This window comes from Diplotaxodon limnothrissa, linkage group LG7 (genome assembly GCF_057381915.1).
Source record: "Diplotaxodon limnothrissa isolate DT_005_m linkage group LG7, D_limnothrissa_male_GT1.1, whole genome shotgun sequence".
Lineage (NCBI taxonomy): Eukaryota > Metazoa > Chordata > Actinopteri > Cichliformes > Cichlidae > Diplotaxodon > Diplotaxodon limnothrissa.
The window spans coordinates 18837386-18865165 of record NC_140602.1 but is presented as its reverse complement, the minus strand read 5'-3'; the positions used below and the strand labels follow the sequence as shown (position 1 = coordinate 18865165).

At 40.7% G+C, this 27780-nt stretch overlaps 1 protein-coding gene across 1 annotated transcript; it reads left to right on the top strand.

The window, feature by feature from the left end:
• Positions 1–3620: 3620 nt before the first annotated feature.
• tubgcp6 (tubulin gamma complex component 6) lies at positions 3621–26753 on the top strand. Its single transcript, XM_085357623.1, has 25 exons — positions 3621–3725; positions 4118–4923; positions 5089–5252; positions 5861–6074; positions 7402–7560; positions 7892–8013; positions 8172–8235; positions 8337–8446; positions 8593–8684; positions 10706–10845; positions 12729–12878; positions 14352–14433; positions 15015–15103; positions 15260–15375; positions 16199–16337; positions 16414–16461; positions 16607–18419; positions 18857–19018; positions 21300–21468; positions 22162–22303; positions 23929–24123; positions 24717–24849; positions 25555–25768; positions 26261–26454; positions 26662–26753. Exons 2-25 carry the CDS (start codon positions 4138–4140, stop codon positions 26751–26753), a joined length of 5589 nt encoding a protein of 1862 aa, XP_085213749.1. The 5' UTR covers positions 3621–3725; positions 4118–4137.
• Positions 26754–27780: the final 1027 nt, after the last annotated feature.

The following is a 27780-nucleotide window of genomic DNA, read 5'->3' as shown; positions in this document are numbered from 1 at the left end:
GAGCCTTTCTTTCACCAAAAATGTGCCTTATATAGGATATTACATATATTGTTTCTAAGTTATTCTACTGGTAACCTAGGTGACTATGATGATGATAGTGATATAGACACAGCAATGTATTTGGACTTGTGATCTTATGTGTGCTGTCTCAAATGCTAGATGCCCTGCTGCAGCCATTTGCGTGCCAATAGGCTGAAGATGTTTCAGTAAGATTTCTTTTATGGTTGCAATTTTGACGTGTGCATTTCCTTTGGGTGTCTGTGGTGTGTGCTTAGTAGGACTTTGGTGGGTAAGGCAAAAAAAGAAAAAAGAAAAAAAAAAAGCCAAACTGATTAAATGTAAAACAGTGGCCAATGTGATTTGGGTTTCCCTTGAAAATGTCTGGCATTCCTAAATTAGTCTGAAGCCAAAAGGTTATCCTTATGTAGATGGATATGCGCAAAATTGTTCCAGTTGTGTTCATTTTTTGCCCTGTGTTTCTCAGCTGTTCCACAGTGTGTACGATAAATGACTATCTATACTCGACAAATGACCGTTCTTACTGCTGTGCAGTTATTATTTTTATTTCTCGTTTCCTATATCATATAAATCTTTGTAAAACGCGTTGAAATACTGTATTCTAACTGTATAATCCTATGCATTGAGTCCTGGGACAAAAATAACAAAAGTGAAAAAAAAAAACCTGTTTGTGCAGTTGTCGAGACCTTTTTTTTTCCCCCCATTTTGAAACTTGTGAATGTGCTGTGATGATAAAAGAAACTGGGACGCTCCATTTTCAGTACAGGACCATTAACGGAAGCCAACGTTTTCCTTCACATCCGAGGCAGCTCAGAAGATTCTTGATCTTGTACCTGATCTGGTTGTACTGGATGAACTTAATTTTACAAAAGTTGTGTGTGGACGGAGGGTTACAGGTTTCATCATACACTCCTCCGTTAATAAACTCAGAGACATATACGCTCTTCATATCTGCTGTGTTTCTTTCACCTTCAGCATATTGATTTGCTTCAATTTGACACCCACCTCTCACGAATAATGCATGAGAAACAATCAGCTTGGATGATAGAATAGCTTTTTCCACTGCTGAAGGAAACTCTCTTTTGTGCAAGTCTTTGGTATTCCTGCATGACCTTATGAAGACAACATGCACAGGCAAGAGTAATGGTGGGGTTTCTGAAAATTAAAACCACCATAGCCCTATTTATGAAGAAGAGGACCAAGTGTCAAAAGCTGACAGTTTTTTCCCCCTTATCACACATATTCCTTCATATTATGACCCCAAACGACTTTGTTGATAACATCAGTTGATATCATCAGTCTTCATATGCAGTGTATCCTATGATGGCTGATGCTTTTTCCCCCAAATGCCACATCAGGTTCCTGTCACAAGGCTCGGAATACAAACTAGAAGCCAAGGTCTGGCTTCATGAAATGAGTTGATAATATAAATAGCCTCGCCGCATCTCTGTCATCGGCGGTGAAGGTTGGAAAAATTGCGGCAAAAAACATTAATTAAGTACTGACAGCTAAGAATGAAATTGGAAAAAAGAAAGATGAAAGGCAAAATTGCCTCATCGGACTGCTTAACAAACCCAGACGCAGGGGTGGAGATATCAAAGACAGACTAGGAGCCTGCACGGGCCATCTTCGAACCGGGCGGATCACTGATGCAGCAACAGAGCAACTTCAAGGGCTGCTGCCAAAGCAAGAGTGATTACACTTGATTATCGCAAGCACTGCATTTTGTACACTATCCTTGATCACTTGTGGGAAATCAAAGGCGATACAGTACTTTATATTCCTATTAGGACACGCGCCTTACATCATTTTGGGATTCAACATTATTTGCCGCGCACAGCGCTTGTGATAAGATTTCTAAATAACCATTCCCTTCACTGTCTAGAAATCAATGATACTGCACACTAAGAATAATTATTTTTCAGTCAGCCTCTGTGCCGGGTTTCAAGAAATTGGGTTAAAATCTGCACGATTCCTGGCTTCTGTTCTCCCGCATAGGATGCTTCTTCACACAATGCAGCCAGCCTCTCCTTCTGCAGGTTAAGTCTCACCTCCACGTTTGAAACCTCCTAACGAGATTTGGCTTTGATTCTCTCTGCCTTAGGGACGGAGGAGGAGGAGGAGGAGGAGGAGAACTTGGAGCAAATAAAAACAATGATGGTGTGGTGTCATTCTAAACAGTTGTTCTGATGAATAATTTAAAACCGCGCAGGCAGTTTCTGACTCCAGGGTTCTCTAAGCTCATATCCTGTGAGCATATTAAAATATCTCGTTGAGTTAGCTTGGATTTTCACATGTGGGATTTTATTAAGCTTAGTCTGAGTTTAAATTGGTTGTAGTCTACTTAACTATTGAGTCTAACGAGTAGTGAGGGGCGGCAGTATCTCAAGAAAACTGATTTACTGATGTTTAAAAATCACACACATAAAAAAGACCCTCAAAATGTTTTTAATTGTGTGATATACAAGTTATTATAGGCAATAATTTAAAAAAAAGCCATCAATATCACTACATGCTTTTTTAAATGTAATTATAACGACTTAATTAGGTGTACATACAGAGCGCCTCCCACTTCATTTGTCAGATATGTGTGCAAGAAAAATATAATTAAAGGAAAATAACAGTCACGAGTACATGTAATTCTTCTGATTACTGCTCATGCTGGTCATTAAAGGGGTACTCTTTTCTCAAACATGAGGGACAAAGCCCACTTAAATCTAAAACAACTTTAGCTGCAGGTGATCCTTGGACTGTACTGCAAAACAAGAACTATCGGCAGGTTTTTCCGACAGGGATTACTCCTAGTCTTAGACTTAAAGATAAATTCAGCAAAGACCTCCATTGGGGACGGGGGTATGGTTAGTAGGCCTGATCCATTTCTGGGAAACTGAACCTATCAGTTTTGACCCAGGTCATTAACTGCATTCACACTAGGAATGCATATTTGTTGGAGGCTGCATGAGTGCCTGTCAACTTTTTCAGGAATCTGATCAGCGAAAAGAGGAGACCATATTCAACCATCAGGTCTGTAATTAGAATGTATTCACCCATAAGTAGTGGAAACCGCTTAGGTGTTTTGCTGATAAATCATTGAAATGGTCTATTTATAAACGATTTTACTCTCAAACAAGCAGAACTGCAGTACTGGCTGCAGTAGCTTTGAAAGTGTTTTCTCTGGATATCTCTTTTTTGTCATTTTAAGAGTTCTATTCATTAATAATTATCGTCAATTACTTAAAAGTGTCCTGTCATAGTAGACAAAAGTACATTTTTCGTGTAACACCTGAATGCAGCAAAAGCGCGGTTACAAATGACACTTTTCTCATCCCCTGACAGACGAACAAAACGGACCAATCAGTCTGCCCTCTGCAGTATCATTAGCCAGTCGTTTGCAGAGGAGAACTTGATTGTCCAATCAGAGACAGGGGGAGGCAGATCTACTGTTTCTTGTTTCCTTGCGGCGGACGATGGAAGATGAATGAGGCGCCTAGCTTGCTTTTAGCTCCTAAGTGCAGCAACACTGCATATTAATTTGTAGCTGAAGTAAAAAACAAAACCAAAATCGAAATAAATATATAATTGGTCCGACTGTTATTGCGCTTAAACGTAGCTGGAAGGCTAATCGATGCAGAGGTACATTGGTCACAACAAACGGTAGCATGCACGGGAGGAGTCGCTGGAGGTGGATGCAAGGTTCAAATTTTCAGGTGAATTAATACATATAATACTATACCAAGAAGATAGAAAACTACAAGAAGGAAATATAGTTTTAGCTCGGAACAGCACAGGGCTTGCTAAAGAAACAAAAACATGCCGTTTGATATCTCAAACGTTAGCTAATAAGGCTAACGGTGATGCTAGTTAGCTGACACAGTATACATATAAAAACAGCCAGAGTAAGCGCACTATGTATAGGATACATACGCACACACGTACGTATACTGTGGTTTATAAAGGAAGTATTCAACAGTAATATGTCTACCAGTGTTGGTTGGACTGAGTTATTGTCTGATGTCTATGTGTTGTTAGGAAAACGTCTGTTATAGTTACAGTTGTTCTAAAAGCAATCACCTAAAACTTGTTTGTTTTACTCATACAGGCTGAGGCAAGAGAGCTACCATGAACCCAAGCCTTAACAACTGCATGATGCCCAGCTGTACCAGCAGCAGCATCACTGAACTGCTGAGTGCCCTGTGTGACTGCAGCCTTTCTGGGGTGTCATGGAAGCGCAGAGCACTGGGAGGAGTCTCAAGAGAAAGTTTCCACAGGGCTCTTAAAAAACGTGCCTACGGTGCCCTCCTGTCTAACCTGTTTCAAGATGGCACCAAAGGACCTGCACCAGGACTGAGTGCCACAGCTAATACACCACCGAGAAATAAAGTCTTGATGATATGTTTTGATTTACGTGTGGCTGGCTGTCGAGAGGAAGCAGAAAGGCTGGAAGAGCAGCTCGGGAGGCTGCCGGAGGGAGAATACTCTGGTTTGAAGGAAGTGGATGCAGTCCTTGACCTTCTTGTGAACCTTGCTGGGTCGGCACCTCCTCCCCCTACCTCGTTCAGCAGGGACTATATGAGAAGAGAGAGGCCTGTGCTGCGGATGCCTCAACCATGGAGCTACCAAAGTGAGGACTTGCAGAGGCTGGAGGCCCGGGCATGGGGTCTGGTGTGTGGGGAGGAATGGGGGACTTTGGAGAGTCTGTATGGAACTCAGAGGCTGATGGATGCTCCACCTGGCACAGGACTGCTAACTTTGAGAACAAAACTAGAAGCAGAAGAAAGATTTGAAAAGGAGACCAGGCTGACCCTGTTTGGAGCACTCCAGCACACTCGCACCTCAGACATGGACATAAGACTAGATCTGCCTCCAATCCCCAGTAATATTGATGTAACAGGGTTGGCGATACGAGTAAGACACCATATTATATCCTTAAGTAATATATTTAGTTTAGCTTAGGCTGTTTTATCATATGTCCACTTCAGCAGCTCAGCGTATTCATATTTGCACAGTGTTTGATTTAAATAATTTATCTTTGCATTGCTTTATGCACTCTCTCTTTGTTGTTCTCTGCAGGTGCCTCCTTGTTTAGATCAGTGTGAAGATGAGGGCTTCCAGTCAGCCTCCAACCTGACCCCAGACTCTCAGTCAGAGCCTAGCCCCATTCCAGACTTTGATATCTGGGAGGCTCTACGCACATTTGAGCCTGGAAGACGCCGCTGCTGGGAGTCTGTTGGCTGGTAAGTGATGTGTCAATTTGATTATGCTGTAAGCATGCCAAACTTCTTTTCGTATTTAAAAAAAAAACAGCTGTAACCCGCTAACAGTTGTAAATCTAGTTCCTCACTATAATATGAGAGCAACTACTGATTCTTTTCATAGTTTTATTGTTCTGCCTTTTTGAAATAATTGATGGGTCTATAAAATGCCAGAAAAAGCTGAAAAAAATATAAATAATGATAGATTGAATCATAGAAGCTTGCTTACGTTTTTGTAAGACCGAAGATGCCAAACTAATGAAAATGTGGAAAAAAAGCATTTTTGAAAAAAATAAACCAGTCTGTGTTTGGGTTGTGAGGTTTAATATAAATAAACATCTAAATGTTAAATGACAACAAAATCTGTGACATATAAATGAACAGAAATCCACTTTAGCTGGTAGATACTGAATTCAAGAGTATCCTGAATAAAACCAAAGCCTTTAGTTTAGAAAATGACATAATGACACATACACTATTAACTACAGAGTCATCAAGGTATTGGAGAGGCCCACTTGCTTAGTTTTTTTGGGTTTTGTATTTTTCTTCCCTCTGGAAAACTGAACTGAATGCCTCGTTTGTCTCACTAGCCCACCTGGAAAAAGGGAGTCTTTCTATCTAACAGAGGGAGGCAGGGAGGCCTTTGATCAGCTCTATCGGCTTTGGGAGGGTGAAATGAGGGTGGTGAGCACGAGCACACCGTCTCCTGTCCTCCCCTTACCCCTGGACTCCCAGAAGCAACTGGTGTCTGATCTCCTTAACGTCCTGATTGGAGTGGCTTCTACTACTTTTCCTCTCAACCAGGTGCAGTTCGTTATCTTTTATTAGTCTCTAAAATGCACTTTATTTGTTTTTTGTTTTTTTTTGTTTTTTAGTAGTCTGTCAGGCAGAAGTGATAAAAGTAACTAAAAGCGCTGTGACATGCTACAAATAGAAAAACAGATTAAAAGGAGAATCTGGAATGTGATATAATGGGAAATTCGTGCATATAAACAAGCTGTACTGACTCATAAAATGTAACAGTGTGAAGTGTATGCTTAAGTCAGCTGCCTGATTAAATGATCATGAAATAAAATAAAATATTCCTAATTCTGAACACAAAAACCCAGGGGAGCTCTGCTGGTAGTTTATTGTTTCCCATTAAATTCTTATTTTTTGTCGGAAGATTATACTTATTTTTACAACATAAAGTGCATCCTACTTATCTTGTTTACTTCTCAATTCCTTATCTTGACTCTCCGGCATATTTTTATGATTAACATCAGTGTTTCCCTTTGGCTGACTGCTGCTGGTGGGGCCCCAGGGGGTACGGGGCAGACATAGCTTTTCCCACTTCCTTCTTTGTTATAACGACAAATCTCAGTCATTTGCCCCTGTTGTTTTACGCAGATTAACATTTGCTGGGAAGCTTTTTGTGCAGTTGCAGTAATGTGGCGAGTTGTCTTCAACTCGAGTAATGCAATCTTTACTTTGCTTCATTGCCCTGCTCTGTGCTTATGGTGAGTGGTTTTACACACAGTGAAGCCGGAGCAGAGGAGAGAAACAAGGATGGCTATAAATGACGGCAGAATGCATTAGGGGCATATGGCAGTGCAAGGAAATTAAATGTATTCTCATAAAATTGGCAAACCAAATAAATAATCATCACCCTCGCCCACTTTTGGTTTTTTGAAACTATATAAAGAATATATTGTATATATGTGTATGTGTATATTGTTATCTAAGTGAGTCCTGCCTCCTTCATTGGGTTGCCTTGAGGTCAAATTTTGTTTCTATAGTTACATAGGTGTTTTCTTTACTGCAAGTGCAATCAAGGCTGTGGATCAAGGCCCCCAGATGTGTGCTGTCTTGAAGTACTGTAAATATCTCTATAAAAAAAATCAATGTGAAAGAAAAAAATAACAAAAATAACACACAGCAGATTATGTGATGCAGTCTAAAATAATACCAGCAGAAGCCGTGCCTTCAAAAATCACCATGGACGTGACTCTTCTACAGCCTTGGCAAAATTCAATATCGAATGCACTAAAGACAGTCTTTGCTGCCGGGCTGTTTTATTGGATTTTATTAGACTGTACAGTTATTTATTGTGTTTTGTCCACCATCTGTCAATATGCGTTTCCCTTCTTAGAGTGTTCAGTTTGACGTCAGGCCCGGTGTGTGTGTGTCAGGAGCCTCTCCAGAGAGCGTGTCTCGTCTCTTGGGGGAATTGGCCCAGTACGGCACCTATTATTTGAGGCTCAGCCGCTTTTCTCTGCAGAGTGCTGACAAGAAGGGCTTAGTCTTCCAGGTATGTTTGCATAAGCATCGTTAATACCACTAACGCTGCAAATTATTTCCTCTAAGTTCTCTGCTTGCATTGTACTGTTGTTAATAGTGTTGTGTTCAGAAATTGGAAATAATCTTCCTGAATGGGCACTTTGAGACAAACACATGAGCATCTTATTTGCGTACGCAGCAAAATAAATAAATACGTCTAAAAATATTATATAATATATAAAAACAGGGAAAGAAAAAAATTAAAGTGTCCTAAATGAAGCAGTCCATAGCAGGCAACAAAATCCAACACAGAAAGAAGTCCACATGCATTTTAATCTGTGAACATATATTCCATCTCTTAGGCTTTTACCGGTGGCTTGAGGAAGTATCTGCATTACTACAGGGCTTGCGTTCTTAGTACGCCACCCACTCTTAGCCTGCTGACCATTGGCTTTCTCTTCCGCAAAGTGGGTCGCCAACTCAGGTGAGGTCAAATGCTTTTTACACGCTGGTTTTCTGGTGTTAACTTTGTCATTTTGAACCTCCACCTCACTTAGTTGACAGTACAGCCATATCCTTTCAAAGAGGACCTTGATGTAAATATCAGCAAATCAAAAATGCTTTGCTTTCTTTTAATCTAAGATACCTGTCAGAACTGTGCTGTGTGGATGGGCCTTTGGGTGCAGGCCAGGCCACCTTCCCTGTGGTGAGTGCTCTTTTATCTGCAAACTGCAATATGTCTTCTATCACAGTTGTGTTTAGCCTATCAGATGAGTTGTCAGCTTAGTGCTGTGTGGCTCTCCTCAGGGTGTTAAACTGCTGTCCTACTTGTACAATGAAGCACAGAATAACTGCAGCAACGAGAACTACCCTGTTCTTCTTTCGTTGCTGAAGAGCAGCTGTGAACCTTATACACGGTCAGTTTCTATGCGCCCCGTGCAGACAGGCATCCTGAAAACAGCAAAATATATCCTATATTATTTTAGTGATATAGCTAAATGGTTGATAAATCTGTCTAAGAGTGACACCACTATTTTGTTTTGTTTTTCTGTGCCTCACTTAGGTTTGTGTCTGACTGGGTGTACAGTGGCGTGTTTCGTGATGTTTATGGAGAGTTCATGATCCAGGTCAATGAGGAATACCTTAGCTACAGAGGTGAGGAGACACAGTACTTGCACACACATATACACACATGTCACCGTATCAAAACCTTGGCTTCGGTCTCCAGGCTCTGAAAATGAAAAACCTGCCAGATACATAGTTGAGCAGAAAAAAATAGATTTTATTACAGCGTTTGTTGCCTAGTAGGATTTGTCCTTGTGTCTATAAAAGCTGTCATGACGTTATTGCACGATAATCAGTGGGAAACTGAATCAGATACCCCAGCTGGAAGAACCAGAGATATCTTCACTCAGTAAGCCATACAAATAAGTAGTGGTCCTTTATTCTTTTTAGCTGGTACAACTATTCTGGTTCTGGTTTAATTGCCATGGACACACATGGACCTGCTGAATTTATTTTTTGCTTCCAAAAAAATTAATGACTTTATTAATGACTTGATCCCTTGGGGAGACCAGAAGAGACCAAAGAGGCTTTGAGGCCAAAATAGACTCGTTTGTACTCTGCAGGATCTGAGGGACTTTGTGTGTCTCTGTATGTTGCTTTGCTCACACTGCTTTTCATTGTCATGTCTAATTTTTCATCTGTGGTCATCTTATCTGTATTGTGTAATGGCTTTAATTTCATTAATATCAAAACTTGAAAAATAAACATTACAATAGCTGTTTACTATATACAAATGTTGTTGTAGCTTATCTGTCATTTGATTGTTGTTGCTATTATCAGAAGATGAACAGCTATATATTATTTTTTTATTGTTAACAGTCCTGGGTGTAGTCCTTAAAGGATCAGAAAAAAAACAATTTAAAAAAAAAAAAAAAAAAGAAAAAGGCCAGGGTTCAAATCTCACCGAATCATTTGAGAATAATTGAATATTAGTCAAGTGGCAACCATGCCAACCATGCAGTGGTACAGTAAACAGTGAAACGAGACAACGTTCCTCCAAACCATGGTGCTACATATGATGTATAACAGACAATCAACGCAGGACTACATAAAGTGCAATGTGCAAAAATTGCAAAAAAACATAACAAAGACAGTGCAACACCAGACAGAGCGCAACGATACAGACACAAGACAGTGAGGACGCAAAAGTGCAATAGATGTGCAAAAGAGTGAGTATTGTGCAAAAAGTACGTTGGTGCATGAAGGTGTGCGTGAGTGTGTGTATGAGATTGTGCTTGGTAGTGACGTGTATGAAGATATGTGTGTCAGTCCAGTCACTGAGTGATTGATTAGTCAGTTGAACAGATGATTAACCACTAAATATTTTTGTTAATTGGCTGATAATTTAATTATTCGGGTAAGAAAAAAATGTTTGCCGTTTGATGGTATCAACTTTTGGATTTTGCTGATTTTTGGTTCTCTGGTTTTTAAATTGTTAGCCAGGCAGAATTGTACGTGAAAGCATCCCATTTTAGTTTATTCGTTTTTTGTAAACATTTTTGTATACATTTCTTTTTATTTCCATTTTGACAGTTACTCCATATATATACTGCTACATGAATCAAGACTGTCCAAATATTGTACGTCATGCAACACCCCATTCAAGGTCAGACCACCACCTCAGCTTTGTCTGACTAACAGGTCCATTTGCTCATCGGCTACACCTCATCAACTCCTGCAGCGAACCTCTGCACTTCACACTCTTGCTTTTTTGGAGGACACACAAATGTCATTGTTCTCCTCGAACTCCATCGGCCAAGGAAGCAATCAGCAGCTAAGCTTTCTTGGCAAGCCGCGGGCTTTCTGTAAAGAGCTCTGGAAGCCTCGTGCATTCATGTTCTCTTATACTTTTTGCTGAGGATCACTGAGCTAAGAGCTAACAATTTCCAAGAGTTAATTCAAGCAGCCAGAGTTTTGCCATGCCCCGTAAGTCATACTAATAAGGAAAAGTTTCAGCCCCAGCATGGGCTGGGTATTACTCCACCACCATTGCTTTTAAGATGTTTCAGTGCCGGGTACGATGTGCTGTTATAAGAGGCATAATGGACCACGAAAACTACTTACTCTAAATTGTAGGACAACATGTAATAGACATCTTTGAATTCCTGCAGACAAACACTTCTGGGTCCAAGGCTACACTCTGATCTCAAAGGATGTGGAGGATTGTGTGCCAGTCTTCTTGAGACACATTGCCAATGATGTGTATGTGTGTGGAAAGACTATCAACTTCCTCAAAATCTGCTGCCCACAGGTTTGTTTTGCACATTCACAGATCCACATTTATGTAGATATACATACATATAACGTAGATAGCCTTCTTAATTTGCCCAGTATAGAATTTTTGAGTCTTGTAAATACAGAAAACATGTTGAGAAATGGTTAAAAATACCTAGCCATTTTTCCTCTGTTATTGCTGTTGATATCAATTGAACTGGCTGTATGTGCTTGATTATAAATGCCACAGTACAAATTCTATTCACTTGAAACTCCATACTGGCCAGAAATAGTGGAAAAAAACAATCATTACTGCAACAGATGGGAACGTGGTCTCTTTGAAACTTTATTAATATGCTGTCATCAGAATTGTGATACATTTCCTGTTATTGTCAGGCAGATTTTTCATCTTCCATACTCATGTTTGACTCCTGCTTTGGAAAGAATAATATTGCTATTGGTGTCCTAGGTATCATGAAATATTACTTTTTAAATCACTCAGCTGGTTGTCAAAAATATTCTCCAATGGTTTTCATTAGTCGTATGTACACTGACAGAGTGTTCTTTGGTGGACAAACTATGCACCGTCAACATGGTTGAAGGGTGGTTGTTCTTTCTCTTCCTTACATTTATTAACCATCATAAATACACATCCTGATAAATTGAAAAAGATTAGCCTGCCAGTAAATTGGTCCGCCTCTTGTCAACCAGGAGTTGAAGCTTCAAATTCATTCACTTTAGTATCATAACAAGAGAATGTAGAAAGTTTTCACATTTGACCAAAAAGAACTTAAATTGTAAGTAAATGAATCACTTATATAGCAAACCAGGGGAAAAATCAGTAAAGTGGTGAAGTTTTCATGAAAATGTATTTTGCATAACTTCCCTACCTGCTGATTGCCCAGCATGATGTTTTTTACAGTCTGACTTCCATGACCTAAGCTGTAGGACCTTTGTTTCTAATTGGCATTCTGTAACTTTTCCTCTCTCTGTTCTTTCCCCTGATGCTTGAGTCTTTCTAGCCTGCAGGGTAGTTATCAATACCTAGGAAGAATTTATGGATTAAAAACACAAGAGTGAAGTGATGGGCATTAATGTGCTTACTAGCTGATATGGCACATGAATCCATGTCTTTAATTAAAGAAATACTTTGTTACCGTTATCTTCTGAATGAAATGCGTAATGCAATGTACAGCATAAAACCGATATGCAAAACAAGCGCACAAAGGAAACCATACATATTTGAATAAAAGTACAAAAACTGATTCATGGTAACATAATTACATGAAACAATCAAACGCACAAGAGGCACGGTGTGATTTAGATAAAAAACAAAAAAAACAAAAAAACAACTCTCCATATTTTGTGAAGTGTCTTATGTCACAGGCAATGTAATTATTCATTTCTGAAGTCTTGGGGCCAGGGGATCTTTTGATATCCATTTTAGTTTTTCAATTTTGGCAGTAATTAATACAGTTTCTGAAGGTTTGACTCTGATTTAATCCCATGCAGTCATAAGATCATAAACGGGAACAAGGCCAGTTACAGTGTCTGCATTATGCTTTCTTCGTTAAACACAGTATAACAGATTTGTATGATGGAATAATGAACACTTTGATTTTTTTTTTTTAATTAGAAGCAGCACCACCATAACCAGGTCATTGCATAGCTTCTATTTCAAATTCATTCCCATACCGGTCTTCAACATCATCCTAAATTCATTGCTAGTTTGTGTTGTGCTGGTAGCTGTAAAAATGAGTTACATTTTCAGACAGCTGGTAACACATATTTTAATATGAAAGAAACTCTGGGGTTATAAAATATGTCAAAATCCACCAAATGAGTCATCCGAATTGATCCGTGAAATTTTTTTTTCCCTCTTTTTATGATACTAAGATTCTGTCAACTGTGTGTCCACAGCACTACATCTGCTGGTCGGAGCTGCCAGTACCCCGCATCGCTGTCACCTTCTCTCTCCAGGAGGTGGAGGAGATTGAGAGAGACTGTGCAGTGTATCGTGGACGCATGGAGAGAATTGCAAAGCACAGTGCTATCAGCAGGGAGGAACAAGTAATGACACACATGGATATTCTTGTGCATCTTAGATGTCTGTGATGTGTTTTTCTTCTTCTTTTTTTCTGAGTCTGAGATTTTCTCATTGCTCAAAATCATCAGTTACATTTATGAGAGCTTTTCAGCTATATAGCCTAGAGTCAAGGCAGTGAAAAAGGAACTTTAACAAGACAAATCATTACCATAGACTATATGTAGTCCATATTTATATGGACATAGCCACCAAGATGCCATCCATTGGTTTGTGGACTAGCATTTAAAGCCTAAGTTTGGCGTTTTGGCAGTTGTCTCGCTAGGTTTTTGAAACGGAATACAACAACAGGGGGTTGTATCTGACTAAAAAATGAGGATACTGCAGACTTACACTGGACTACATGGGGCTGTCTATTCCCAAATGAACAGTATATGCAGATTTAGGGTTCTTTCACATTAATCTGTGAACACAGTTTAGTTTTGTATTTTTGTTTCATTAATTCATTTCAGTCTTTATTTACCTTTTGTTTCAATTCAGTTTGGTTTCCATTTCTGGACAACAACAACAAAGAACCTTTATTCGTCACATACGCTATCATACAGAGTACAACATGTAGTGAAATGTTCCAAGCAGACAGGCTGCAGACATGGCTGCACCATTTCAGGGCTTGGTTTTAGCATGGGGGGAATAGCCAGGACCCTTACTAGATACCACTGCCGGGCGGGAGTTGAACTTGCGACTCTTGGTCCAAAGGTGTGCAGTCTTACACTACCAGCTGGAGTAAATTTAATAGATATTTCAATACAAACACAACAGTTTGGGAAGGCAGTTGACTCAGTCTTAATACATCCTCCTTAGGCAGATTACACTAATAAACTAAAAAAAAATGTAATTTAGTTTTACTAAACTTATGGAAACTGTGATTACTGTCAAATAGCAGTTGATGGTTTCAGGATTGCAGTTAAGCAAATACAGTCCAAAGTTTTTGCTGACTGTTAGCCTGCATGCCAAGAAAGCCAGGATTGGTTAGTAGTAATCAGACTGAAAAACAGAAACCAGGACGCTTCCACTGCTTAAAATCTTGTTCTGTGATTCAGCAAATTCATATCCAGACAATGATCTTTTTACAGAAATTCCTTCTATGCTTTTTAGATCCAGAGGGTGTTTCCATCTTTTATATACAGTGTTTGATTACAGGTCTTGTCCTGTAAGTCAAAGAGAAAGGAGAACTTTTTTTTTCCGCTTTTTTTTTTTTTTTTTTACATTACACAATCCATCAAAGTGGCACTGCTCTTCAAGTACAGAGGATTTCAGCAGCCAGTCATTAAAATGATGTGGATGAAGTCTCGAGCTTGTACTTGATTTAGTGTAACAACCTGGCTTGTATGGCGGATCTTGTGTGAGCCTCTGGCTGAGGAGGGGGAGGAGAGGTGAGAGACAGGGCAGGGACATAGATCTTTGTTAATGATGATATTTTTTTTTCTGTCTATTGTTAGGCCCTGAGGGCAGAGCAGGCACGCCAGGAGCTGATCAATCAGGTCAGAGAGTCAGCAGCCAAAACCCTGGAGAGCATCCGCGGTCAGTGTAACATTTATACACACACACACACACACACACACACACACACACACACATATACATACACTGTAAGTAGAATTTTATATACTGCGTGACGTACATGCATAACCCACATCCTGCTGGGTATACCTTTAACAAATGGCTCAACTCTAAGTATAAGCCTGATTCGCTTGTTGATTGCTAAATGCGAGAGCTTCCTTCAGCTCCATTCCCACCCCTCGGGAGAGCAGAGGAGATGCATGGGGCAATTGCAGTGAGGAAGGCTTTGAATACTTTCCAGTACCATGGGTTGTGAAATCTAATCATCACTTGCACAGTTTAGCTCTCACTCTTCACATCATTTATTACTTCAGAGGATGTGTGGCACTGTTGGGGGGCAGTGGTGGCTGGGTGGGGGGGGGAGTGTTCAGCCTGATGCGCTTTGCGTGTCTTGGCACGGGCATATTTGAGTTTGTTTATATGGGGCAGATGGTGATGTTGTCTTGTTTAAGTGTGTGCGAGAGGCAGACAAGAATGTTATGTACTTTTCTGTGTGTGTGGAGGGGTAAACAGCTCACTGTTATCTCCCCCGCCTCCTGTAGGGCGCCAGGTGTCACAACGTCTGGCTGAGGAGGCCAAGAAGAGGGAGCGTTTTGAGGAACTGAAACAGCACCTGGAGCAGGAGCAAGAGGTAGTAAGACATGAAAGAGAGAGAGAGGGTAAAAAAAAGTGTGTGAATAGGAGTGCCTAGATTAAACTGTGTATTGTCAGGTATTGCATGTGATCCTCAGATAGTAAGAAAAGACCATGTGATAAACAGTAATGATGTATGTGCGTGTGGTGCCAGTGGAGAAGTGCAGCCAAGAAGAAGCAGGAGGAGGATGACTTCAGCTTTGCCAGAGAGCTGAGGGACAGAGAAAAGAGACTTCAAGCTTTGGAGGAGCAGCTGGAGCAGAGAGCTAGGTCTGACTGCCTTTACAGCTGTTAAGATTTTATTTGAAAAAACTATATCAACCTACTCATGCAAACATGATGGGACATCAGTTCTGTGTCCCGTGTTTTAATGTGCCAAATTTCCATAACTGATTCAGCACCATGAGCAAATAATGTGAACACTAAGCTTTTATTTACTACAATGACATGGCCGAGATCAGAGGGTACCATAGCTTAAAAAAAAAACACCTGTCATCTACAGCTTTTCCTCCAAACAGTTCACATCCTTACTTCTCCCTTGGTGCAACCTTTGCATTATTCAAAATATAAATACCTTCTAACTGTCCATAGATAGATAGATAGATAAACGGATACTTTTTTGATCCCACAAGGGAAATTATTGTGTTTCAGCTGCAGGATGAAGAATAAAAAAGTAGTGCAGTTCTTGCTGTGCTAGGCAAAAAACTAAATTCTTTTCATGTGTGGATAAATAAGGCTTTTGTCAAGGAAAGCACAGGTTTCATGTTTTTGCAGGTCTTACTGATTAATTGCCTGTAGTTTGTTGAGGAATTTAGTTCTAATTAAAGCCAACACGTATTATAAGCACACAGGTTACCAGTACTCTCAGAGTCCCTCTAAACCACAAGCTCAGGTGGGGCAAACATTTTGGATACATCACAGTCATGCACAAATATGAATAAAATGTTAGCACAAATATAAAAAAAATCACTTAATGGTCAGTTCGGGAATGGCAGGGCCATTTATACAAGCATTTATTGCAGACTTCAGTAAGCGACTGAGGATAAGACCTTCAGCTACTTTAACATTCTTTTTTCCATTTATTTAATTCTAGGAAGGAGCTGATCGCTCAGTACAGCCGTCTATCGGAGGAAGCAGCTCGCAGAGAGAGACGAGCCATGTGGAGAGTGCAGCGAATGAGACTCGATGAAGCTCGTGCTCACTTTTTCAGGGATGACGGGCAAAAAACTCAGGTTTGTTACAAATGAATAGAAAACAAAGACATGTAACCAAAACTTTGTAACCGAACCTTTTGTGATTTGTTTCCAGGCCATACTGGAAAAATATCCCTTGGGTCAGGAGAGACCTCATTTGGAAGTAATGTCACCTGCTCCCTCAGCACAACAGATTCCTCCACGACAAACAACAAGCTAGTTTTTGAACATCCAGTCTTTTTTCACTTCATGGTCACTTGATGTGTGTTCCAGAAACATAATATTGAATTGTTAACATATCTTGACAGGAATTTCTCACCCAGGAGCTGTCAGAGCAGCAGACAACAAAGGCTCAAGAATCTGAAGCTGTATCACCACCACACGATCTGCCTTCGCCAAAGATTGCACAGGTTACAGCGGACCCTGCCCTCATCTCTGAGGAAATTGACATCGGTGACTTTCTTCCCAAGTCTCCGAAGTCTCAGAGTCAGCAGGTAGATATGGCTCTACAGGAGATTGGCTCTGACCTACCCAAAGCCTGTCCTACAGCTCCACTAGTAGACTATGACTTCAGTGCCCCCTTTAGTCCACTTGAGGGTATCACTGGCCAAGCGTCAGTCCAGCCCAGGCCCCGCTGGGGACCTGTAGTCCTGCCTGACATGATCCAAAACCACTCCTTTCACATCTCCTCTGAAGAGAAAATTCCTCAAATCCAGGAAACTGTAACCAAAACTAGCCTGCTAGCCGGAGCCTCTCAGTCCAGCTCTCTAGGCCTGCACACCCCAGAGGAGTCTGAAAAGAGCAGTGTGTGCGCGCAACCTTCACAAGCCTCAGCACAGCAGGTGGATGAGAGTGGCTCAAATACAGGCAACGAACAAAAGGAATCTACACCTATACTCCAACAGGATGCAGAAACAGGGATTCTCGAAAGTAAACCAGAAGACAGACAATCCAAAGATGACGTGGTTAACAAGGCTCTTTCCACTACAACTGTGCAAGGTGACCAAGGTGATCACAAAGTCCTGACAAGTCTTTCTGATGATGGTGGCGTGGAGCCACAGGAGACAGGCGCTAAAGAGCAAAGCTCAGACACACACAATAAAGATGGAAAAAATATTCCTTTGCCAGACTTTCACAGGCCTCTCTCCAGTCCTCATTCAGATGTCAGTCAAACTTCACCCACCATCCATGGACATTCCTCTGATGCTCACATAAAGATTGGACAGTATGTATCAGAGGTAACTGCTGCACTTCCCTCGCAGAACATCCACGGCCATGCATCAGATTCACACATCAAAATTGGAGGTCATGTTTCAGAAGTCGATGCTCCTGTACCTTCTCCTAACGTCCATGGTCACGCTTCCGATGCTCACGTCAAAATTGGGGAAAACGTTTCAGAGTTTGTCGCTCCTCTTCCTACTCCAAATGTCCACGGCCACGTCTCAGATGCCCACATAAAAGTTGGGGAACTCATTCCAGATGTAGTTTCCCCTCTACCTTCGCCCAGTGTTCACGGGCACAGTTCAGATGCTCATATTCAAGTTGGAGAAAATGTATCGGAGATTGTTGTACCACTCCCTGCTCCCAGCATCCACGGTCATTCCTCTGACGCAAATATAAAGGTTGGTGAGTTTGTGTCCAACGTTCCCGAAGCAAAACCTCGTTGGAGTAAGCACGGGCACGCTTCAGACAGCACCCTTCAGCCAGGTTGTCTGGTATCTGGAGCAGAACCATCCTTGTCGCCTTTGCCTGGAAGCTCTTACGGACACTCATCAGACTCAGCGTTAGGTGTTGGGTGTGTAGTTTCAGGAGATGAGCCCAAGCGGTCTCCTCTGCCCGGCAGTGCCCACGGCCATTCTTCAGACTCAAATTTAGGTGTTGGATGTGTTGTTTCTCAAAGTGAACCGCTTCCATCACCGCTGCCAGGCAGCAGCTATGGACACTCGTCTGATTCGACACTGGGGATAGGCTGTGTGGTGTTGGGGACTGAGCCACAACCTGCCCCATTGCCAGGCAGTACTTATGGACACTCGTCAGATTCTTCACTTGGTGTTGGATGTGTGGTGAAGGACAAAGAAACTGGAAATCAGCAGAAAGTAAAGGGCAATGAATACAACAAAGGTACGAAACAAAGCCTGTGTTATACACATACACATTCTGTTGTGACATTCATGTAATTAACCACATGTTACACTCAGTAATTTTTAAGATGTTACGAACTCTGAGGATATAAAATTGAACCCAAGCTCTTTAGTGTTCATTTGCAAAATTATTATTCCTTGTATCCACGTTGTTGTCTCGGGGCTTGTAGTGGGGTATTAAGTAGTATATCTGAAGTGTATTACCCCTGTTAACCCTGTTTTCACATTAGCATTTTCATGTGAAGCTTAGCATAATCACCGTTTTATTGTAACGGCAAAATTTGTGTCACCTGACTCTTTGCATGAAGGTGTGAAAAGCTGGAAGTGTAAAGTGTTTTTCATGTAGTGTAAATTGAGACGTCACTGCAAATTATGTTCTTTCTTTGTAAAAAGTAATTAGTCTACACTTCTCCTTAGGTTTTGTGTCAGAATGCCCCAGTGAGCAGCTGGCTGAGGGCATGGGGTCCTGGACAACCTGTTTAGGGTTGTCCCCTGGAGAAAAGTCCGAGCAGGAATACCTCTTGGCTTTGGCTGCCCAATACCAGGTGGAACAGTATGAGGACTGCTACAACCTAATGGGTTAGTTGAAAATATCAAGGGCTCGAAATGAACGGCTCCTTTGGGACTTGTTTATTGAGGGCAAAGTGAAGTGCGACTTGTATAGGGGTGGGGGTGGAGGGGTGGGGTGGAACAGTATTTCTGGCCACATCTCGTGGCATCTCCTTTGTGTGTTGTGGATAAGAGGTAACATAATGTAGGTGCATATGGTGTAATTGATCAGTTTGTACTTGGCATTCAAAATCCAGCACAGCAGCAAAACGGAAACAGTTTGTTCCTATTTAAATGGGCACAAAAACATCAATGAGCCAAGAGAATATTTTCAATTTATGGCTTGTAGGATTTTGTTTTATAAAACCTTTTCAAATGCATTTTCAGTGCATTCAAATAATAAGCTTATCTATCTGTGTATCTAATCTGCCTGCCTATCTGTCTATACTTAGCGAGTAGCTGAAAAAGGTTCGTTTCAAAATTTTACATGAACGGCACTCACAGAAGTGCTGTAAATATCAACAATTTATAATAATGAATGTACTTTTGTCTTTTCATTTTATAAGAGAGCTTTTTTTACTCTCCATTTTTAATACTATTTATATTAATTTGTGCCATTAACGAACCACAAATAATTCCTTTAAAACTGCTATGTTTTTCTTTTTGCTGAAAATGAGATGAAACTCAGCACATGAAGCACTTTAAGGCTAATCTGTTCTTGTAGAAATTAAAATAGCTGCAGCCTACGCCAAGTAGGCCTTGGGCACATCTTTTTAAAACATCATTTCAAATTGCAAAGAAGTGAAAATGTGTAACAGCCTAGTCTTGTGGTACATACTTGATGTAAATTAAAACAATTATTTTTACATGTTCAGGACTGTTGCAAATCCAGAGGCTGTTGAATATTTGCTCCATCAGCAAGCAAAGGTTTGCATAAAAAGCAGTAATATTTCATAAAGGTCTGCTTTATGCTCGGGTGGGATGCCTCGTGGCTCGGTGGAGTAATATCCTGTCTTGTTCACTCTGTGTTCAACATTCAGTCATGCTGCTATTATTCATCCCTGTTTCTGGAGTTACTGTGAAATCAGTCATGGAAATCTACTCAGACAAATACGTGTTCCACACCACTGAGCAAAGTCAGGAGCAATAATTTAGGAAGTTTTATGAAAGATATGAGGCTACGGAAAACCCCCAAAATGACAGGATCAACTTGCAGTAAATGCTATAGCTTTTCAAGAAAATCAAAGTGATGGTAATTGTATATATTCTGAATAATTTTTAATTAGACCCAATTTACTTTTCCTTCATTTTAATCCTATATGTACAAATAAATGGTTACTCCCAAAAGTTTCAAATAATAAGGTCAGCATATGTGCAAATAATCCCAGTAAGCCTAAAAGCTAAACTTCAGACAACTTTCAACACTCAGTTACTGACACATTTTTCTACTCCTGGACCTTTGTGATGTCACAGAGGGATGGAGCTGGTGGTTGTGACCGTGGAAGCCCCACTCACCTGCTTTTCCAACTTTGTAATGGCCAAACGGGCAGAAGAAAATAGGCTCTTTGAAAGAGCAGCCTTAAGGTTTCTCTCAGAAGATGACAGAGGCACAGTATAAGATACCAACTTCAATATTATTAATATGGAGCTGGAAATGAGCATTACAGAGCACCTTGAACTCTTTACCCCTATAAAGAAGATTTGATGTCCTCCCCAGGATCCTTAATGATGGGTTTTGACACCTCGGTATATATCAATAAAAATGTGGTTTGACGACCACTAGAATAGTTTCTGGATTTCTCATTTTGGTCCATAAGCAGGCCTGAAATATGAGAGAAACAGCTCAGTTCAGAAAACAGATATAAAGGTTACTGCTAGGAGGCTTTCAATAGGTAAAGAGTTAAGGTAGTAGCTCAGTGGCTGTAACAAACAAGTATAAGCAATATTCATTTATAGGCTTTGGTTCTCAATAAGTTGATTAATCATTTGGTTCATAACAGCTTAACCCTCTCAGGCTCAAATTAAACTTTTTGTTGCTAATGCACAACCAAGTCCTGCAGTGGTACTTCTGAGTAAAAAAACTCATAAAATATGTATGTGGGGTAATCAGGTTGTTAGTTTTTAACTGTTGCAAATCAGCAACGCCTGCCTTGAGAGGGTTAAATGTTTGAAAAATACATTTTGCTTGAGTCCATTTTCACCTACTTAAATGACTCTGGGTCTTTTTTTACACTTTGAGGCACGGCACTGTTGTTTGCAGTCGTCAGAGTGATATTTCCTCAGCGGCATGCCTGTCATCTCTCTCTCACAGCTTCTTCCCCTACGTGTCAGCTGCTGAAGCAGGTAACTCGGGGCCCCTGGGGCCTTCCTGTGGACCCCACACTCCACAGAGCCACAGACACCACAGCTGTCCAACTCAGCGAGATGGTTTCCCTGCCAGTCCTTATAAAACACTCTGTGACTGCACCGCTCATCACACAGTGAGTGTCTGGAAAAAAAAGAGTTTGTGTTAGAAAATGGTAATAACATCCTTAACAAGTGAGTACCGAGTGTCTGTGTTTAAAGCCAAATACAATGTTTAGAGAAATGCAAGTGTGAGTTTTCATAGATTCTATTCAGGCCACTTAAGCTGTAGTCGAGTATATATTCGGAGCTGCAGGAATAATTTAAATTCTTATTGCCTTTCATCCATTTTAAGATTCCATCAGAACTCCAGACAAGCTTGTCAGTCTTCACCTGCAGTGTTCCTGCACCCCATGCAGTCAAGCCTTTGTGTGTAAAAGAAATGGCTTTCTCATCCCTCACTGCACACAGAAAGAGTGCCGAATATTTAGTGTTAGCTCGTAATTTTTATTAACACATTTTTATTCGATGCATAGACAATGCAGTGGAGTTTGACAGAAATCTATTTTCGACTCTTCCTTGCTAACTTCTGAGTGAAAGAGAACCTTCTCACAATCAGACTGTTTTATAAATGTGAATTGCTGAGAGACGATTTAAAGTAATGCCACATAGAAAGCCATCCACGGGGTGAAAAATAATATGCTGGTATATTCTCCGAGCTTCAGTAGGGTTGATGCCTGTACTGTCTACAACCTGTATGAAATTTGCAAGTCAGCACAAACTTTTCTCAACTTAACTTAGTCATTCCTTTCCTCACCTTCCATTCCCAGTGTATCTTTAGTGAACAAGGCCGTGGTGGACTACTTTTTTGTGGAGCTCGGTGTGGAAAGACACTTCGAGGCGCTGCGCCACTTCCTGCTGATGGAGGACGGCGAATTTGCGCAGTCCCTCAGCGATCTGCTGTTTGAGAAGGTGACGCTCTTTTGTGCTTCATATCTTTTTGTTGTCTTTATTTGAAATGGGCTGGTTGTCTCTTTCTCTCTGGTGTTGAATTCTAGCAGCGGACAGGAAAGAGAATCTCAGAGCAAGGTCAAATGCCCGGTCTCCATTTGGGAATTTTTATTTTTATTTTGTTTTATTTATGCTGCATGTATTAAATGTTGTCTGCTTGTAAAAAGCAGGCACGGGTAACCTTGAAAATTCCCCGGTCATTTATAACTCTAAACAGCCACAGTTTTAGAATGTATACGCCACAGTTAGATAGCAGTCGTTTCTTGCCTCATTACCCAGAGGGTCAGTTTCTAAGGGTTCGTATGTCCTCCTGCAAATGTGATTTAGTACCCTGGAGCCTGTGTGTGCACTGTGGTTCTGTCACATATAATCTCACAACATCGCTCATGTAAATTGCAATAACCCAATTTCCAAAAAGCTGCATCAGATCAATATTTTGATATTAGTAATAGACTTGGTGACTACATGTATATATGGGGGTTGGAGGGAGCTTTTTCTATTTTAAAAATGTCTAAAATACCACTGTTTGCTAACTGCATGCTAACATAGCAAGTGGATAGTACATTTATTGGAGTATTTAGCAGTTAAAGAGCCAGATTTCTTTTTAGGAGTTTGTGTTTGTTCATCTGCAGTCTCTGGACAGGTGGACACAATAACAAATAAACTATAAACGTTAAATAAAAGCACAACAAAATAATATTATATTCATGAAATCTTAAAAACTGTCCAGCACCACACCACCAACAAAACACATACACATTATAAAATCTTCATGTCCACTTTACATTCAAAGCCAGACTATGCTCTCAGTACTTACATGGCTGAAAAAGCTGTAAAAGGTTTTAAAAAGATGAGCGCTCGGTGATTCGTGTGGACAGTTTTTTGGATGATGAGAAGAGATATTAAAAACTTACATTTTTCAAATTGGTCGGGAGCTTGTTAAGATCTTTAATGGACTTAAATGAAAAAGACGATTCTGCACAAAAGTGGAGCGTCTATTAGGATTTACCTTGAACACTAATGCTGAAGTTCTGCTCATCTGCTGTGAGCAAAGTTGTACAAATCTTTATAAAGGTGGCCGTGCAGTACTGCGAACCATTTTCAAACATCCGAATACAAAATTAGGTTTGCAAAATATTTAATATTTCATAAATCTCAAGAATATCACAGCGGTGATGCTGTTGTGCTTTTCTGTTTAGAGCTTTTAGGGCTCGTTCATAAAGAGAAGCAGGTTTAACTTTTAACCTTGTAAGCAATTTGTATCCAATTCCATCCCTGTTTGCTTGTTTTGAAGCACACGAAGCATCAGTGTGATATTTCTAGACTCTTTACTTCAACCTCTTCCTGCCAGGAATTAACAAGCACAGCCTTTGCTAACACCTTCTTGCCTTTCTGATGAAATGATCAGGTACACCTGTCTCTTGACGCTCACGAGACAGAAGGTTTTGTTTATCCAGCTTAAATGCAGATTTCACTTATTATCACTCCTTTTTACCCTAAATGAGTCAATCAGCTCTTTCTAAATATGAACATGCGCCCCAACAACACATTACTTTTTTTTCTTCTTTCCCCCATCTCCCACCCAGCTGGCCAGTGGCCAAACCCCAGGCGAGCTCCTAACTCCCTTAGTCCTGAATTCCATCCTCAGCAAGGCCCTGCAGTATAGCTTACACGGGGACACGCCTTTGGCTGGAAACTTCACCTTCGCACTTCGCTTCCTCCCCGAGACCTTCCACCCACATGCCCCGGACTCTCTTAACTGCTTGGAGCTGCGCTACAAGGTGAGGCTGAGTGTTTTAATGGGGTAAATGAGCGAGTACCCTTGCATGGGTGTGCTTGTCTCAGCCTGAGTGGCAGCTTGACTGTGACAGCCTGTCATGTTTTGACAAACTGCTTTGGGTGTGGAAAATGGGCTTATCACACACTTAAATGGTTCAACTTCATAGATCGATTGGAGTCGCGTCTTTTAGGTGACATGCACAATGACTAATGCTGCACATATTGCCCTGAGTGTTCGTTCCCTCCTTTGGCTCTCAGACTCTTCCTGTTTTTGGTGGATCTCAGTCTTAACTGTCCTGGCCCACTTCCCCTCCTCGTCCTTCTCGCTTTGTTTCCGCACATTTCTCCACCCAATTTTTCTTCTACCTCTAACTCCTCTCTCTCACCACTCTGGCTTAACTTCACAATCCTCTCACCTCCTCTGTCAACGTCTCTGCACTCACACCTTTTTCCTCTCCTCCCCCACATCATCCATCACTCTCTCTTTACCTGTTTTTCTCAGCTCCTTTTTCCTTCACACTCAAAGCTCCATGTGCCGTTCTTCCTTACAGCAGTTACATTTTTTTCTTCTTTTTTTTCTCGCAACATCTCCCAGGTCGACTGGCCGTTGAATATCATCATCACAGACAGCTGCATGAACAAGTACAACCGCCTGTTTTCGTTCCTGCTGCAGCTCAAACACATGGTGTGGAGCCTCCGTGATGTCTGGTTTCACCTCAAGAGAACAGGTGAGAGGACAGAGCTGCTGATTCAGAACCCAGCTTGAACTCCAGGTTACCTCTGAGAAGCAAGAGTTCAGAATCTCCCCTGTTGTGCTGCAGTGGTTTATAAAATATACATGGAAGAGAATGTTGAGATTTTTTTATTTATTTATACAAAGCAAACCTCAGACCTGTGGGATTGTTGTAAAACCGTGTGCATCCCTGGGTTAGGTGATATTGATCAGTTAAAGTCAGTGTAGACTACATAAATGGAGGTCCTGATAGGATGGATAAAAAAACCCCTAAATGAATTAATATTAATAATACAGAAATAATATTATGACTCAGGCAGATCCTTTAGTAGTTTTCATCTGTAAACTGGGTGAATGTCCCACATGCAGGAAATACAATCCACCAAAGTCTGTTTCATAAATGTAGTTTCAGCTATCAGTTATTTTCTGTAATGATTTATATATATTGACTTTTTGTCAAAAAGTCAAAACAAAACAACAAAAAAAGATGATTGCTACAAGTTCCCAGAGCCCAAAGTCAGCTGTAATAGCCTTTTGTTACACTAAGAGAATACAGAGAGCCTGGAGGCTTTGATTATTGCATTGATTTGATACCAGCCACAAATCCTTGCGTGTCAGAGTCTGTAACCAGCAGATGTTTATGTTCTAGGTCCTTGCAGCACTGAGCATAACTTGTTCTGATGGCCTTTGTGTCTCTCAGCGCTGGTGAAAGGCGCAGGTCGCTCGGTGCAGTTCCGTCAGCTGCAGCTGTACAGACACGAGATGCAGCATTTTGTCAAGGTGATACAGGGATACATCGCTAATCAAATCCTGCAAGTGTCCTGGAGTGAGTTCACAGCCAAATTGGCCACTGCCAACGACCTAGATGCCATCCACCGTACACATGCAGACTACCTCAACAGAGCCATCTTCAGGTGAGTGCTGGAACTGCAAATGGGGAAATGCCGCTTAAGTAATTATTGCCGTTTGATTTTTCTGTTGACTATGCATAGATTAGGTACTAGTTTTTGGGCGAATTTATTTATTTTAAGAGGTCAAGAAATAATTTAAAACAAGATCAAAAATTCTGAATGAAATACATTTTTCAACAACAAAAATCAGCCTTTTGAGTGATCACAGCTGCAGTTCAGCAGATTAACAACATTTCTTGAGGCTCTGTACGGGCAAAGCATGTCAAAGTAGCATTTAGCTCCCATAATTTCATCTAAAATTAATTAAACCTCCACGTAACAAGTTAATTAAAATTCCAGCTGAATCTGAGGCTAACTCGAACTCCATGAAAGATTTAATCTCATTAGGAGAGGTTGTCAGTATCACACTCGTATTTGTCGAACTTCAGCCCGTCTGAAAGTCATTCCGAAGTTTCTTGTCATGTCTCTTAAACTTTGCACTCGTCGCCTCTCCAGGGGTTTGCTGACGGAGAAAGCAGCTCCGGTCATGAACATCATCCACAGCATCTTCAGCCTGATCCTCAAGTTTCGGGCCCAGCTAATTGCACAGCCCTGGGACAAACAGCAGGGGGAGGCAGTGCACCCAAGCTTCATTGCCATGCAGCAGTCGTACAATACCTTCAAGTATTACTCTCACTTTCTTTTCAAAGGTAAGGCCAGGGAATGTTGTTTTGTCTGTATGAATGAAAGTTCAGCTTGTTTATCTTCCTTCTAAGCTCAAAGAGGTTTGTTAGGGGTTCACGTGAGGCATCAATAAATAAGTTAGTCTGTGCAGTCTTAGTATTTTTGACTTTGCTGAAAAACTGGTTTCATTGAGTGTAAAGCATTAAAAAATGTCTCTTCCTTTCTTCTCTCAGTGGTGACCAAGCTGGTGAACAGAGGCTATCAACCACATTTAGAAGATTTCCTGCTTCGCATCAACTTCAACAACTACTACAAAGACTCATGATCTTAAAGGAATCCTTTCTTCTAAAAAGTGGGTTTAATATGTCTGTAATTATTTTTTTACACCTTCATTTCATGACCAAAATACTTTTAAATCCTGCCTGCAGTATATTATAGGACATAGCTGTGACACTCAAAAGTTTTTAGGCATTCATCCTGAATCAGTGTGCAGAATTTAATATGTACTTGAATAATTAAAAACAGCTTTTGAATAAATCTGTGCTGCCTGCCTGCGTGTGTGAGAAAGAGAGAGAGAGAGTGTGAGCGAGACTGAGATGACACTATTGTAATACATCACTTGCTGAGGTGTGCACACAGCTGTGTATATTTTTAAAAACTATAAGTGTCAGGTAAATGTACATGCTACAGCAGATGCTTTTCTAAATAAAATCTCTATTCTCTGGATGTGTGTGTCTCTGTGTTATACTTTTTAAAGTTCTTTTGTGGGATAAAGAAAATACAACATTTACACAAGTAAGAAAAATGACTCATGTTTATTAAAGGATGCATGTTTACACAGTTCTAGAAAATTAGGACAAATTAAGTGCAAAGCTGTACGGGTAGTGGCAACTTCAGCCTTTTACAAAAAGACAGGAAAAAGGGAGAAAATGCCATCCTTGCTATATTACAGAAATTTATTTTCTACAACTTCATAACCCAAATTTTTACTGACTGTGCATTACTTACAAGAGAATATGTCAAGACTATGCAGCACAGCTGTAATGAGCGTAATGGGCTGCATCAGCCTCTATACACTAAGATTTCTTTTTGTGACTGGGTAGAAGCATTTAGAGCAAATCTCACCAATTAAGCCACTGCTCAGCAAAAGCACAGGCACCCGCTTATATGTGAATCATCAAACCCCAAACTACTCACTGTTGGCCACTGCACTAAGCACAATTTTAGTAAAGGTGTAATTAAAGTGCCTCTGCCGTCCCCTGAGAAAGGAGGATATTGGATAAACTGCTTTATCTATGCCGCATCAAACAGCCTGCCAGTTTGGAGTTTCCAATCAGGCCACAAAGTTAGTC

Excerpts from the sequence above, each read along its gene's own strand:
- tubgcp6 (XM_085357623.1), top strand. The coding sequence starts at position 4,138 with ATGAACCCAAGCCTTAACAACTGCATGATGCCCAGCTGTACCAGCAGC. Across the intron at positions 18,420-18,856 it reads GGGCAATGAATACAACAAAG|GTTTTGTGTCAGAATGCCCC; the intron begins GTACGAAACAAA and ends ACTTCTCCTTAG. Across the intron at positions 22,304-23,928 it reads GCGATCTGCTGTTTGAGAAG|CTGGCCAGTGGCCAAACCCC; the intron begins GTGACGCTCTTT and ends TCTCCCACCCAG.